Here is a 15,227-nt window from a genome sequence, read left to right on the forward strand (position 1 = left end):
ATTAACTTATAGAAATTATTACAAGATTCAAAAGAAAATTAAAAGAAAATTAGCGTACAAACCATGGTATTACATCACCCCACATAAGAAGTAAAGCTTAATCCAACGGCAGATATGAAGAAAACAAACTCCAACCTCCATTCGTTTGTCTTAGACTCTTAGTTGAGTATTTTTTTTTTCATAAAATATTATTCATATTTTGAAATAACAAAGTCTCTTAATCTCTTTTAAAATAACATATTAGTATATCTTAAATTACCCATCAATTGATTGCTTGTTATATTAAAGAAAAAAAGTAAGTTGTACAAAAATAATCTCAAAGAAAATATAAACATCCATCCGTTGTTGATTTTCGTTTTTCCATTTCAACGTGTTTAAGGAATTATTTCCCTTCCCTACTCCTCTCGCTCAATTCGTGAAGGGTTATTGGTTCAGCATGAACACATTACTTAACGATTCCTTAGCCATAAAGGTCAATTGGGTTCTGCTCTTCGTGTATTTCAACCACAATAATACAAATCGTCTTAGTATTCTTTAGTTGCCCTACTAGAATTTATTGTTGTTGAACCAGTAATTTAATAATACATATTTTGCTTTAGTCGTACTATAATTATTTCAATAGTACCTAAAATTTTAAATTTAGCTTCGATTTAATCTTTTTACGCGACAATGAACGTGTTAAACAACAACCATATTTACTAACACCAGTGTAATGTTTTTTGTATGTTTCAAAATCGTGTAAAACCAGATCATCCCTAAATATCATTTTTATATTTGTTTTCAAAAACTACGGTTTCATAACAGAAATTTAATTGTTTACATTACCCATATCAAATATATAATCTATTAATAAGAAAATTTCATGAAAATGACAAAAAAATTACCTTTAAATGGCGGAAATTCAAAATTGCCAAATGTAGGATGGTGGGTGAGGAGAATTATGGCGAAGGGGGAAGAATGTTAAGATAGTGGAATCCTTGTTGAATTGTTGATGAATATATCAAATTTGAAGGTTAATATAGATAATAGGTAAGATGTCAATTGTATTACAAAGAAAAGAATAGGTCATAAGAAGAAATAAATGGTATAAATAGTAAGATTATTAAGGAGTAGTGAGATTAAAATGGTTGCCATTAAGGCATTTTAGTTACCTGTCCATTATTTTTGCCTTTTTGGGGACTCTCCAATCCCATAATAAAATTTATTTTATTATAATTCACAAATAAATCGACTTTTCAATCTCTATAAAGAGTTTTCCATTCTCTGCTTCTTCTCTCATGCAACTCGTCTTCTCTTTGGCTCTTGAGAGTATCTTACGTAAATCTTACTTGCTCTCACCACTTGCAGATTTGTACTCTAAATCTGATTTTTTTTTTCTATCTCTCACTCTCCATGCTCCTTTTCTATTTTGTTCGATTGGTTTCTTTTATCTTGTTGTTGAAATCTGAGTGTAACTTTTTGTTTTTAGGTTTGTAATGTTTTTAATATGAAAGCCCAGTTACAAAAAAAAAAAAAACTTTTTGGGTGGTTATGGTTTTCTCCTGCATACATTTCATGACCAATAATTACATAAAAAATTTGAAACTTTTTTTACTGTATGCTGTAAACCCTAATCTTTACCCATTGCCTGCATGGTTTGTGGTCTTTGGAATCAGCTACTTAGCTATTTACTCTTTCTTCTTCTCTTTGTGATTCTTGTTTGATATGATATGTCTGAACACTGAACTTGTAGTTGTCATGGAGATGTCTTAACTTGGAATGATGTCTGAACTTTTAATTGTCTGAACATGGAGATGTCTGAACTTGGAATGAGCTAGCACTCTTTCGTGTTTTAGGCTGACCAATAACATATTTCCTTTTTATTTGTTCAGGTTGATTTCCTGATATTCACTCAACCACAACTGTTTCAGATGTCTGAAAACATGGAGAAATCTCCGGAGCTGTCATCACTTCCAGACGACGTTACCATTGAGATCGTAGCTCGTGTGCCCATAAGCCATTACCCGATTCTCAACCGCGTTTCAAAGAGTTTCAGGAAACTCATTGCCTCTCCTACTCTCTACGAGAGGCGATCCCAGCTAGGCTACAAAGAACACCGTGTCTATGCTGTCCTCCGCAAAACTCATGATGATTTCGGTTTCTACATTCTCCACCGGAAAGTCGGCTGCAGAAACCGCTTGGTCTTCGCCGGATCACTTCCTCTCATGTATTCCCGTGGAAGCTATGTCTCGGTTGGTTCGAAGGTGTACGTGTTCAGCGATCTCAATGCGCTCAGCATTGACTGCACCTCTCACACGGTTCAGCCCATCTCTGACGATCCTCAGCGCTTGACTAATAAACTTGCTAATGTCATCGACAAGAAGGTTTACCTGATTTGTGGTTCCTATTTTCGGGTTGGGTCGTGGGACACGTGGAAGAGTGAAGTCACGGTGTATGACACAGAAACGCAATCATGGGAGCCTAAGTTGGTAAAGGAAGACATGCATGTAGGTCTTGGTCCCATTTGCTATGATTCTGTGGTGATGGAGGGTAAGGTTTACGTGAAAGGTGGCAGGACGGACGAATCTTTTGTTTATGAACCAGGGGAAAGGAAATGGAAATTGATGGACGAGGTGTTGAGTTCTGAGGGCTGGGAGGGTGCATGTGTGGTTGACAACGTCTTGTACTATCACGATCGTCGCGGGAAGGTTCTGAGGGCATATGATCCAAAGCAGATGTGCTGGAGTGTTGTCAACGGTTTGGAAGAGTTTTTGGCCGTGAAGACTACTGCCCACACAATTTGGTCCAATGCGGTGAGCTATGGCGAGAAGAAGTTGGCTCTCTTCTTTCTTGAAATACATGACGGCAGACAAGTCATTTGCTGTGCAGAGATTGCTTTGGAAAGGCGCCAAGGAGGAGAGATTAGGGGTAAGATGGAGTCGTGTGATGTTGTGATTGAGGATGGGCTGTTTGAGATGGCCAGATTTGTCTCTGTTACCGTTTGATTGATGCAGCATGATAATAAAATCTCTACTTAGATCCCTTCGTATTTTAAAGGAATTATCCTAAATGCAATCTCGTGTGTTCGTAAGTTTGCTAACATTGTTTATGTTAGACAAAACCTTTGAGTGTGTTGTTTTATGTTGTCGTTTAAAACTTTGGGCTATGGTCTGTTAAATTTGCTATGTTTTATTCTTGAATAATTATTGCTATGGTCTGTTAAATTTGCTCTGTTAAATTTTACAAGACATTTATGTTTGGTTCCCATGTTCAACTATGATGCAAGCATTTAATAGAGATGAATTAAAGAAAGGGAAACATAAGAGTTTAAGATGAAATAAAAACCTTAAACAAACATACACTTACCATATTGCTCGATATATATATATATTTGTATATATATTGTATCTTTTGAATGGAAATGTCGTCTATTTTAGAGTTTTACATATTAATCAAATAGTTAGAAGCGACAATACAAAGAATGAGACATCTTTGTCAATTACGTGAAAGCTAGGAACTTGCTCTCAGGATTGTCCCAATAATTTTCATGCCACGTAATCACGCTCTTCAGTAAAAAAAAAACACATTGCACATAAGAGTAGAGGCACAAAGATTCAAGGATTACATGTAAACAAGAGAATAACGGTTCACTACTTTGCTGAGGAACTTGATCAACTCTGAAAAGAACCTGAAATGGCTCTCCTTCTTTGCGTCGAGCTGGATTTTTTTAAAAGAAACAACAAGACATGATACAAGAGTTCAGGGGAGAATCAATAACAACAGCAAGATGTTAAGACTTGCCTCTTTCCAGTGGAAATTGTTGAGAGCAGTATCATGTCCGTAGCTATTGTTATTACCATATCGGGTGTGTCCATATTCGTCTCCCATTAGCATCATTGGTGTTCCCTGATATCATTTGATCAAGGGTTGGTCTCATATAAGATTGTTAACAACAATATCATGTTATGTTGGCAACAGTTTTACCTGAGAAATCATCAAAGCTAAATGAAAATTCTTCATTTGTCGAACACGTAAGGACTTGAGGGCCAAAACCAATGTTTCATCCGGCTGTGTCCAGATCGAGTCCCGATTCCACTTCATTTGCCTTGGTTTTGACTGCTTATTCAATTGTTGTCAGGTTTTGCTTTCGCTCCCTTGTCTCACTCCCAGCGACTTGCATGCTTTTGAAGAAGCTGCGGCAAAGTATCCTAGTCCTAAAAAACAGGAGCAGCTTATGAGGAGCTTGTTGATGTTAGGTACTGGTAACAACTTAAAAGCACTTACTGCTCAAAAGAATTTGATGCTATCACCAATGTCACTGGTAAGGCAGCTTCTCTTCACAGTTAATTATGTCTAAATAAACATTAGCTTATCTAATAACTTGCTGTTGTCTTCAGAAAGATCGTGTCTACCCGCAAGCACGTCAGAAACTAAAGCCAATGAAGGTGAACCAATAGGATGAGCCAGGGTATTGTGAGGTGAAGCCATAGAAGCTGTGAGTGGCCTGTACATAACATAAACAGGTTACTTGAGAGGTGATAAGATAGAGAAGCAGTGTCCTTACCTCCCTTATCACATTACTTGTTAAATCCTTAAGATAGAAATAGATAAGTGCACAATACATTACATACATGGACAAGGGAACCTCTCCCCAAAGCTTCAATGTTGTCATAAACAAATGCTTTTTGATTTAGGACAATGTTTGAAACAAAACATATTACTTTTAGTTAGTACTTTTGTCGGCTTTCTACAAATAACGTGGAGAGCCTTTTAGATCTGCTGATCAAATTTAATTAAACTGGATCTTTAAATTGGAGAATATTAGCACCGACTATACATGCAGGTGCAACCAAACCTTCATATCACTGGTTGATATCTGATACGAGTCTTCCTACACGTGAACCAGTACTGGAACTATCAGTGTATTGTTGTCCAACTTGAGAAAAAAATATCTGCGGAAAATTAGTAGAACCGCTAAATACAAAAGAAAAATGTAAAGAAAGATACAAAAGTGTGACAACGCATAAAGGAAAATAAACTAAAGGTGTAAAATCATGAGATCTCTGCTGAACACAGATCCATGAACTTTGTCACCTTCTTCTAGGTGCATGCAGGTCCCTCACATCAAAATATCAATTATTTATATGTTTTTTTGGTTTCGCTTATAAATGATTATGATTGCTTACCAGTCACGTGTTTCATACATGTATTATAGTTACGGTCAGTCAGTATTCTTCAGTTAAATACATATGTAGACAGGCGACACCGGTACTGTTGATGAAATGCACGATGATATCAATGACAACCAAACAGAAGTAAACAGCATTTTCTTTGGTGCCAACAGATAATCGTCCTGACTTATCAACTTGTCTGCCAAGTGCTAAATCTAGGAGATTAATAGTAAAATTTAGGCCCGGACGGCGGGCGTTAGGATCTTTAGATCGGGTTCGGGTCATTCCTCTCAGATCTGGATCCTAGACATTTAGACCTAATATATACTTATAAATTTCTAGTTCGGGTTCGGATTGATTCTTCTCGAATCCGGATCCTTAGTATCTGAAAAGGGTACAAAATACTTTAACTCCATTAAATTTAGTTAAAATTTGTCATATATATTTAAAATTTCACAAAATAACTTAATAAACTACTTTTACTTAAAATAAAATATTTTAAACGTTAATTTTACATTTAAAATTTCATATTAATGGAAATGCTACAAAATAATAACAAAGATCGTTAATAAAAAAATATTTTAACCAAATTATAAAATAAAATATAAAATATAGAGCACACAAATTATTGTTTTGGATATTAATGTTTTAAAGTCGGAGATCAATTTTTTCGGACCGATCTATTCGGGTTTGTTCTTTTTGGGTCCGTATTTATTCGGGTTGGATAGAAGAATTTAGGATTTAATAGGTATTTATAAATTTTTGGTTCGGTTTCAGATTGGTTCCGATTTGGATTTATGGATCTAGATAAGATAATATGCCCAAGCTTAATTAAAATTGTAAGAAAATAGAAGATATTTAAATACATATTTGTCATTGTTTGTCAGGAGATAACTCGTCTACGGCAAGGTCCACCGTAACTTTAGTGAAACATCTAGAGTGATCTAAATAACGACTATAAAGGCGCCAAATCGATTTACCTTCTTCCCTAACAACCACCTTACGTTACGAATCCTCTCTGTATCTTCTCGACGCTCTGAACCGTACACGTGTAACTTTCTATTTCCAGGAATCTTTTACTCTCCGTTTAATCTCCCTCCGTCGCCGTGAACCATTTCTCTCTTCTTCTTCTTTCCAAAATGAGCCATTAGCGAAATTGATTCGGAGCTTCTGAAAATTAATCTTCCTCTCTGTTTAATCCTTTCGTCGGATTTTGCCAAATCGGAGAAATTTTATTAAGCTCTTCAGGTTATTAATTTAGGAAGGAGATTCACTCTTTTGTGTAAAAATCTGTTTTTTTTTTGTTAAGGCTGTGGTTAATTGCTAGGAATGCTGATTAAGTTTGACCTTATTTGATTAAGCTTGCTCTGATGGGGATCTTACAAAAGATTAATGTCTTGTTGAGAATATTACTAGTTTTCAAATTTGTTAAAATTTTTTTTATTACAATAAAGCTTACTGTCCTAAAATCTCAGGTTAAAGAATTGGGGGTGCATCATTCATAGATTAAAGGGTTTCACTTGTCGCTTGCCATTATAAAAAAAAAAAAAAAATTCTTTTTATGATTCTGATTTTTTTTTTTGTTTGTTTGGTGCGTGTGGTGATACAGGAGTTTGTTTGGGCATGGAGGGTCCAGAAAGATAAGAGATATTTAATTCTCACTCTTCTGTGGTCTTTTAAAATAGTTTTGCTCTGTCTTACGTAAACACAATAATAAAAAAAAAAAGAAGAAATAGTGGAAGAAGGAAAGTGGTTAAAGAAGAAGAAGATGACAATGCTGGCTTCTCTTTACACCTCCTTAACGACTAAAATGCTGTCCGTGTCCACCTCTGATCACGCCTCTGTTGTTTCGTTGAATCTCTTCGTTGCGCTTCTCTGCGCTTGTATTGTCGTTGGCCATCTTTTGGAGGAGCATCGATGGATCAACGAGTCCATCACTGCTTTGTTGATTGTAAGTTACACTTGGAGCTCCTAAGTATGTCAGTGTGTCATCTTTATTGAAGTTTTAGCTGTTTTGGTTGCAGGGGCTTGGCACTGGAGTCGTTATTTTGTTGATGAGTAGAGGGAAAAGCTCACATCTATTGGTCTTCAGTGAAGATCTTTTCTTTATATATCTTCTCCCACCCATTATATTCAACGCAGGGTAAGTGATTGAGCATTTGCGTCTAATCTTTAGGCGATAGTTTTGCTTATTTTTGGTCTTAAAACTCCACTTGGTAGATATTTTGTTGTAGTTGATGGGTTTGGTTTGGTTGTAAATGGGAAAAATAAAATAAAATATTCGTTTAATGCATTATTGCTGATTCTATGAATATGCTTTGGAAGTACTTATGATTGTGACTGCATGATAGGACGAAGGTTTAATGTGTCTGGATCAATTTTAGTTTGATTTATCTACCTGTAAATATACGTGGTCCTGGCTATGTCTTTGTCGTTAATGCATATAAGGTCCAGCTTTTTTTGTTTGTTGATATTGTTTTTGAGATCTTTCTCTGTCTCAATAGTTTTTTACTGTCTTGTTTTTTTTCAGGTTCCAAGTTAAAAAGAAGCAGTTTTTCCGCAATTTTGTGACTATTATGGCTTTTGGCGCCATTGGGACTATAATCTCTTGCACAGTAATATCTCTAGGTACCTTACTTCACACTCCTTGTTGTTGGCTCTGTGGAAAACTTATTTCGGATTAGTAACTTGTGATGTGATTCATTGGTATGCTTGTGGTGTTTTGTATCAGGCGCTATTCATTTCTTTAAGAAACTAGACATTGCGACCTTTGACTTGGGAGATATCCTTGGTAATGCTTAAACAATTTGTTCCTTTTGTTCCTATCGCTTTGTGTTATTCGTTAGTGATTTGTTTTGTGTTTATATCTCAGCAATCGGCGCCATATTTGCTGCAACAGACTCTGTTTGCACGCTGCAGGTAATGCATGTTTCTCTAAGTAGCAGAACAGGACTAGAATCGAATTACTACTTAAAGCTCTTGTTTGTTTTGGTGATACAGGTTCTCAATCAAGATGAGACGCCTTTGCTTTACAGTCTTGTATTCGGAGAGGGCGTTGTGAATGATGCCACGTCAGTTGTGCTCTTCAATGCGATCCAGAGCTTTGACCTCACCCACCTTAACCATGAAGCAGCTTTTCATTTTCTTGGAAACTTCTTGTATCTGTTTCTCTTGAGCACCGTGCTTGGTGTAGCAGTAAGTCCAGTTTATTTTTTTTTTCTCTATCGCATTTTCTTCTGGCTACTGCTTACACGCTATTTTCATCTTGCAGACTGGTTTGGTAAGTGCTTATGTCATCAAGAAGCTTTATTTTGGAAGGTACGTAATTAAATTTTAGCTTCATATGTGACTTTCTATAAAGCCGTTTGTAATGTGATCTGAACTGGATGTTGTCTCAGGCACTCGACTGATCGAGAGGTTGCCCTCATGATGCTTATGGCATATCTTTCATACATGCTTGCTGAGGTTAGATTCTGTGAATTTCTTTTTTATCACTTTCATCCGAATGAATCCATTTAGTAATGTTTATTTTGTTTTGATTGCAGCTATTCGCCTTGAGTGGTATTCTCACTGTGTTCTTCTGTGGTATTGTGATGTCCCATTACACGTGGCACAACGTAACCGAGAGCTCAAGAGTAACTACCAAGTAATACAATCTCCATCTTTTGCTTGAAGTCATTTTCCATAATCAGTTCTTACTCTGTGCATTTACTTTGATACAGGCATACCTTTGCTACTTTGTCGTTTCTAGCGGAGACTTTTATTTTCCTTTACGTCGGGATGGATGCATTGGACATCGAGAAGTGGAGATTCGTGAGTGACAGGTGAACAGAGAACAATTAAACTCTCCTCTCTTATCTTTTCATGTTTCCTTGGCTATCTATATATTTGTTATCTGAATGTTTCCATTGTTTTGGTTTTGAAACAGCCCGGGGACATCGGTTGCAGTAAGCTCAATTCTGATGGGTCTAGTCATGCTTGGAAGAGCAGCTTTTGTGTTTCCTCTTTCCTTCTTATCAAACTTGTCCAAGAAAAATCAGAGCGAGAAGATCGATATCAAGCAGCAAGTACTAACATTCTACTTTTATCTATTTGAATTTACATTTCTGTTGGATAGTGAATACTTATTTATCTGTATTCTTTGCCTTCATCTATAGGTTGTGATCTGGTGGGCTGGTCTGATGAGAGGTGCTGTCTCTATGGCTCTTGCCTACAATAAGGTAAACTGAAACCTTAGTGATTTAGCAAACAGTCTCATGATGATTGGTGAAATTCTCATATTGATACTTTAACTTATCTTCTGATGCAGTTTACAAGATCAGGACACACTGAATTGCGCGGGAATGCAATCATGATTACCAGTACTATAACCGTTTGTCTTTTTAGCACCATGGTAAGCTATAGTTTAGAATACTATATGCATTTTCCGTATTGATGTTTTATCCATACAATATGTTGTTTGGTTTCAGGTGTTTGGTATGTTGACAAAACCGCTCATTAGACACCTGATGCCCCATCAAAGTACAACCACCAGCATGTTATCCGACGACAACACTCCGAAGTCTCTCCACATGCCGCTCCTCGATGGCGAGCAGCAAGATTCATTCGTTGAGTTCTCTGGGAGCCACCATGACGTGCCGCGACCAGACAGCCTTCGGGGTTTCCTGATGCGTCCAGCACGCACTGTGCATCACTACTGGAGACAGTTTGATGATGCATTCATGCGTCCTGTGTTTGGTGGTCGCGGTTTTGTTCCCTTCGTCCCTGGTTCTCCGATTGAGAGAAGCACCCATGATCTCAGTAAACCTTGAGAAATATTGTAGAAACCTTATAAGAAAACCCAAAAAAAACTTAATCTTCCTTCTTATATAGTCAGTGAGTCACTACTACTGGTGATGTAAAGCTTTTTTTTCTTTTTCTCTTTTTGTTCTTCAAATTTATTTGTGTAAATTTATTTCACTATTATAATTACGACTTATCATTATTAGTGGATGAATATGAAGCTTCTTTCATTTTGAGAGACGTATGGAGTTTATGTATATTTAGTCTTCCAACGTAACAACACTGTGTATGCTTTTACCTTTCGCTCATGGGGATGTTGTTGTTAGTTAGGAACTTGACTTTGTCTCTTTCTATTAAGATCTCATTGGTAAGGTATGTGTAGTGTTTGGTTCAATCCAATATTTTAAAATTTGGACCGGAAGATGAATTAAGAAATTATTTAAGTTACGGTTCAATATAGTTTGACCGGATTAAATTTGGTTCAATAATTTAGTCTAATATAGTTTACTACTATATAAATTTTAAAACAATATTAATAAACATGATACATAATTAAAATATAAATAAATATTAAATATAAAACATTGTAAATATAAACTAGTTTTTTGTTTGTATAGTTGATTTATAATTTTTGAGGTTTTTTAGTCAGTTCAATAGCTTTGAGAACTAATTCAGTAATTCAGCTCCGGCCATCAGTTATTAAATTTAATCCGGTTATATAACTGGTTTATAGTCGAATCTGGTTTAATTATTGGGTCGGTCTGGTTTAAAAAACAGTGGTTCAATTCTGACAGGCCTAATTGAAATCTATAAAGACTGGTTTGAGATGGTACATTTTAATCCACATCAAATATCTTATTTGACTTGAGGCCCATCTTAAGGCCCAATACACATTATCTAAAACCGCTCTCCGGAGCTATTCGTCTTCCCCGGCGAAGTTTGCAAAAAAAAAAAAATCATCTTCGGGAACCAAACAGAAAGGTTCAATTTTGATCGCAGACATGAAGGTTATGGACAAATGGGTCGCCGAATTTTTCATCCGCTGTCAAAAAAACCCTAGGGTTTCTCCTACAAACCTGCTCTCCGCGCTGAAATTCAGAGAGTCCGCCGGCGACTGCTCGTACCTCAAGAAGTCGTCTGTTCTACGGGAAATCTCCGATTCGTTGATCCGCGGCAACGTCGCCGAGGGAACGCTCGACCTACTCGAGACTCTCGAGAAGCTTCATCGAGGCTCAGTACTCACGGAGTCTCACAAGTTCGCTTATTGCTGGACGGCTGTTGAGTGCACGGTTAGGTTGATGTGGCCGTTGTCTGCTTCCGAGGGTTTATACGGGGACGCTGTCGAGAGGATATGGACGAAGAGGATTGGGGTTTTGAAGGAGAGAGGGAGCGGTTTGGTAAGCGAGGAGTTGTTGAAATGGGAGGCTGATCTGAGGAAGGCTGTTGAGGATGATGAGGTGTATAAGCGGATTCGAGAGAGTAACGTTAGGTACAGTGCCGTGTGTTTTTTGAATCAGCTTCTCAAAGAGCAGTGGGCAGTGCTTGGGAGCTGCTCTCTTGAATCAGTTGCTCAGAGGATGCTTCTTAAGAGCCGCAAGGCTGTTGATAAGGGCACTAGGCGTTTGGATGAAGGAGAGAAGGAGAATGGGGAGGACAATAGAGATGTTCACGGAGTGGAATGTCCCCAACATGCAGCAGGGGAGGAGGAGGAGAGGACAATGGGCGTACAAGAACAAGAACATGAACCAAGTCTTGATGAAGGGGACAAAATGGTTGCTCGAGAGCTGAAGGATTTTTTGTTAGAGATTCAACGACAGATGGACCCTTCCTTCACTAGGCAACTGCAAGAACCTAACAATGCAAATATCACTACTCCTCAGCCTTCAAGGAGGGTTAATAGTACTGGAACAAGCGGTCAAGTGAGTGAATTTTCCTTCCAAGATGTTTCTTCTATGGTTCGGTTCATGAAGTTTGTGGTTTAATTGTGTGTAGCAACAGGATAGTGCAAGTGAGAACAGAGTTAGACCTCATCTACCTACCCCGGAACCTCTGAATGTATCCCCGTTGAAGAAGAAGAGGGCAAATCCTGTAGCCAGAAGGATAAAGAAATTTTGGACGCCCGAAGAAGTGGCAGTTCTGAGGGAAGGAGTAAAAGAGTATGTCTACTACTACTCTATAATCAAGTTTCAAGAAGCTGAGCTTGGCTCTCACTTTATATGTTTGATATGTCGTTGTGCAGGTATGGTAAATCATGGAAAGAGATAAAGAATGCAAACCCTGAAGTATTGGCAGAGAGGACTGAGGTGAGAGATCATGTCACTTTTGTGTTACTCATCTGAATTATCTTATATGCGGATTGTGAGTGGTATTAAAAAAGGTTGTAACTTTTGGTAGGTGGATTTGAAGGATAAATGGAGGAACTTGCTTCGGTAGCGGTAACAAGTTTTATATTGCTATGGAGGTTTTTTTGCGTGCGTGACATATCATCAGCTGTGGAGAAGATGGTATTAGAAAGGGTCTTTTCACATTTTGTGTTGTGACAAATATTAATTCGGCCGGTATGGTTTGGTTAAGACTTGTTGAGAGACGTGTGGGGTTTTTTGATGTATAATTAGTCTGTGTTTAGAACGAAACAAGACTTGTTGCGTATGCTTTTTTTAACTTGAGGGGGTTTGTTGTTGTTAGTTAGGAACTTGACTTGTCTCTTTCTCTCAAGATCTGATTGGTAAGGTATGGGTGGTGGTACTGTTTGGTTTAATATGTTTTGACTATTGAATCACTGTGGCCCGTTGACTTTAAATTAGGCTGGTATATTTTTTGGTTTAAAACCGGTCTGAGATAGTGCAATTTCGATTCAGTCAATCCGGTCTGAGATAATCCGGTTAATTTGGCATACATTTGCACGTACATTAGTATTGATGGGCTGAATACTTGTATAGTTTTAAGACATAACAGGCCCAAAAGGCCCATGTTATCATACAAACGTCGTCGTTTAGACCGGTCTGGTATATTTTGGTTTAAGAGCGGTCTGATATGGTGCATTTCAATTCAAACATCTCAAATTCACCAAAGGCAATGGACAATCCGGTTAATTTGGCGCGTGAGACGATACATTCACACGTACATTAGTATTGATGGGCCGAATACTTGCATAATTTAATACTTAACAGGCCTTAAAAGGCCCATGTTATTGTATAAACGTCGTCGTTTAGAGTGCACCAAGCTTATAAATGTAGCCAGCTACCTCGGGACATCACGCTCTTTGTACACTCCGCCATCTCTCTCTCTCTCGAGCAGATCTCTCTCGGGAATATCGACAATGTCGACCACTTTCTGCTCCTCTGTCTCCATGCAAGCCACTTCTCTGGTAATCTCATCTCCCTCTTGTGTTTCCAGATCGCTCTGATCATACTTTCTTTTAGATCATTTGCCTCTGATCTGTTGCTTGCTGTTTGTTAACTCTCGACGCATGTTTGATTATGTTGAGAATTAGAAAAAAATGTTAGCTTTACGAATCTTTAGTGATCATTTCAATTGGATTTGCAATCTTGTGTGACATTCAAGGCTTGTGTAGATTTCGATCTGTATTCATTTTGAATCACAACTTGCGAGCTGTGATTGTTAGTGAGTAATGTTTGTTGTATTGATGGAACAAACAGGCAGCAACAACGAGGATTAGTTTCCAGAAGCCAGGTTTGGTTTCAAGGACTAATCTCTCCTTCAATCTCCGCCGTTCAATCCCCACTCGCCTCTCAGTCTCCTGCGCGGTATGTTCTTTTCTAACACCACTGTCAGCATTTTTTTTTCGAGCTTGCTTAAGTTTTGTCTATTTGGTTTTATTAGGCCAAACCAGAGACGGTAGAGAAAGTGTCTAAGATAGTTAAGAAGCAGCTATCACTCAAAGACGACCAAAAGGTCGTTGCGGAGACCAAGTTTGCTGATCTTGGAGCAGATTCTCTCGACACTGTAACTCCATCAATCATTCTCTTATGTGAATAAAGAGAACTTGTAGAGTTTTTTTTTTTTAAATACTGATTATTAACTGAGTGTTTTTTTTTTTTTGCAGGTTGAGATTGTGATGGGTTTGGAGGAAGAGTTTGATATCGAAATGGCTGAAGAGAAAGCGCAGAAGATTGCAACCGTGGAGGAAGCTGCTGAACTCATTGAAGAGCTCGTGCAAGCCAAGAAGTAATTTTAGTATTAAGAGCAGCCAAGGCTTTGTTGGGTTTGTTGTTTTCATAATCTTTCTGTCATTTTCTTTTTTTTTAATGTGTCAAGCGACTCTGTTGGTTTAAAGTAGTATCTGTTTGCCATGGATCTCTCTCTATTTGTCGACTGAAAACTTTTGGTTTACACATGAAAGCTTGTTCTTGTTCTTTCTTAAATCGAAATGCCAAATGCGAGATTAGGGAATCTTGTATTAACACATACATAAAGTCAAAGAGTAGTCCCTAAGATGACAATTTATAGACAATCCTATTCACATTGTATATACAGGTTATGATTATTCCCAATCAGCGTCAAAGAATCCAGCATCTTTCATCTCTGAATAGTAGACATTCTCCAAGTTCACATCTTCCTCCTGCACCAAAAACCAGTACTAAATCATGAACATTGCAATAATCACATGCCTAGGCGAGTGTTTTGGTGATGTGGTGTTAGTGATAGTGATACTGATGGTGCTAGAGCGGTTAAGAAGGATTTACATGGAAGAAGTCTGCTAGGAAAGTAACATAGAGAAGAGGAAGATAGGAGTGGTAACAAACACTTGTGATCCCATACAGCCTCCCAGCATTTTTCAAATGTTATTTCCTTACATAAAGAAACAAGAGAAGTCTGACTAGATGATATTTATATAGGATAAGTGTTTTACCATAAGCCAAAGTGAGCGCCGTTTGCCGCAAGAGCTAACCAGACAGTACACGTTTGGCATATATCTCATCAACATGATCTGAAAAGTAACATATCACAGTTAATGAACACAATGGTTACCTTGAGAAGCAAATCAAGACCTATAACAAGCCCAGAGATGAGGAAAGTCCGTGTCAACGCTTCACAGCCATTCGCGTAGTTTCCTTGGAAGAGAAAGGCCACCAACCAAACTTACTTCCAGAAACAACACTCCAAATGTTGTCAACAAAGTCAATAGATTCCAAACTACTTCGTTACAGGGTTGTATAGATAATATAATAGAATAGTGGGAAGATAGTATAAATAAAAGGTCCTATCGGTAAATAGTTTATAATATCGGGGGCGTATATAAAGTATAAAAGAAACTCTTCTCCAATCCGACCG

At 37.6% G+C, this 15,227-nt stretch overlaps 5 protein-coding genes and 1 long non-coding RNA gene across 8 annotated transcripts; 4 read left to right on the top strand and 2 right to left on the bottom strand.

Moving 5' to 3' along the window:
- The first annotated feature begins 1,262 nt into the window (after positions 1-1,262).
- On the top strand, positions 1,263-3,203 carry LOC106345649 (F-box/kelch-repeat protein At4g38940). Its single transcript, XM_048780170.1, is given in 3 exon segments — positions 1,263-1,351; positions 1,872-1,881; positions 1,884-3,203. Coding segments are annotated over 3 exon segments (1,185 nt in total). The 5' UTR covers positions 1,263-1,277; the 3' UTR covers positions 2,985-3,203.
- A 178-nt stretch (positions 3,204-3,381) lies between these two features.
- On the bottom strand, positions 3,382-4,775 carry LOC125609149 (isoamylase 3, chloroplastic-like). The gene is made up of 4 exons (XM_048780169.1): positions 4,264-4,775; positions 3,964-4,193; positions 3,781-3,885; positions 3,382-3,696 (listed from the first exon to the last, which is right to left on the bottom strand). Exons 2-4 carry the CDS (start codon positions 4,078-4,080, stop codon positions 3,601-3,603), a joined length of 318 nt encoding a protein of 105 aa, XP_048636126.1. The 5' UTR covers positions 4,081-4,193; positions 4,264-4,775; the 3' UTR covers positions 3,382-3,600.
- Positions 4,776-6,129: 1,354 nt separating this feature from the next.
- LOC106453066 (sodium/hydrogen exchanger 2) lies at positions 6,130-10,170 on the top strand. 2 transcript variants are annotated; one of them, XM_013895294.3, is made up of 15 exons: positions 6,130-6,398; positions 6,760-7,101; positions 7,175-7,293; positions 7,681-7,778; positions 7,882-7,941; positions 8,023-8,069; positions 8,151-8,345; positions 8,422-8,468; positions 8,549-8,615; positions 8,696-8,796; positions 8,873-8,974; positions 9,079-9,217; positions 9,308-9,370; positions 9,460-9,543; positions 9,620-10,170. In XM_013895294.3, exons 2-15 carry the CDS (start codon positions 6,919-6,921, stop codon positions 9,959-9,961), a joined length of 1,647 nt encoding a protein of 548 aa, XP_013750748.2. In that variant the 5' UTR covers positions 6,130-6,398; positions 6,760-6,918; the 3' UTR covers positions 9,962-10,170. The 2 variants fall into 2 exon arrangements, with proteins under 2 accessions (XP_013750748.2, XP_022575658.2); XM_022719937.2 differs by having other exon boundaries at positions 6,146-6,201.
- A 551-nt stretch (positions 10,171-10,721) lies between these two features.
- BNAA05G32140D lies at positions 10,722-12,711 on the top strand. Of its 2 annotated transcripts, none has more exons than XM_013895296.3 (4): positions 10,722-11,851; positions 11,931-12,088; positions 12,172-12,235; positions 12,327-12,711. In XM_013895296.3, exons 1-4 carry the CDS (start codon positions 10,934-10,936, stop codon positions 12,363-12,365), a joined length of 1,179 nt encoding a protein of 392 aa, XP_013750750.1. In that variant the 5' UTR covers positions 10,722-10,933; the 3' UTR covers positions 12,366-12,711. The 2 variants fall into 2 exon arrangements, with proteins under 2 accessions (XP_013750750.1, XP_013750749.1); XM_013895295.3 differs by having other exon boundaries at positions 10,744-11,851; positions 11,925-12,088.
- A 439-nt stretch (positions 12,712-13,150) lies between these two features.
- LOC106453069 (acyl carrier protein, chloroplastic-like) lies at positions 13,151-14,245 on the top strand. The gene is made up of 4 exons (XM_013895297.3): positions 13,151-13,299; positions 13,592-13,699; positions 13,776-13,898; positions 13,999-14,245. Exons 1-4 carry the CDS (start codon positions 13,252-13,254, stop codon positions 14,122-14,124), a joined length of 405 nt encoding a protein of 134 aa, XP_013750751.1. The 5' UTR covers positions 13,151-13,251; the 3' UTR covers positions 14,125-14,245.
- On the bottom strand, positions 14,177-14,985 carry LOC106454346. The gene is made up of 2 exons (XR_002664663.2): positions 14,639-14,985; positions 14,177-14,514 (listed from the first exon to the last, which is right to left on the bottom strand). It is a non-coding gene; the product is annotated as an uncharacterized LOC106454346 (long non-coding RNA).
- Positions 14,986-15,227: the final 242 nt, after the last annotated feature.

The sequence above is a fragment of the Brassica napus genome, chromosome A5 (assembly GCF_020379485.1).
Source record: "Brassica napus cultivar Da-Ae chromosome A5, Da-Ae, whole genome shotgun sequence".
Lineage (NCBI taxonomy): Eukaryota > Viridiplantae > Streptophyta > Magnoliopsida > Brassicales > Brassicaceae > Brassica > Brassica napus.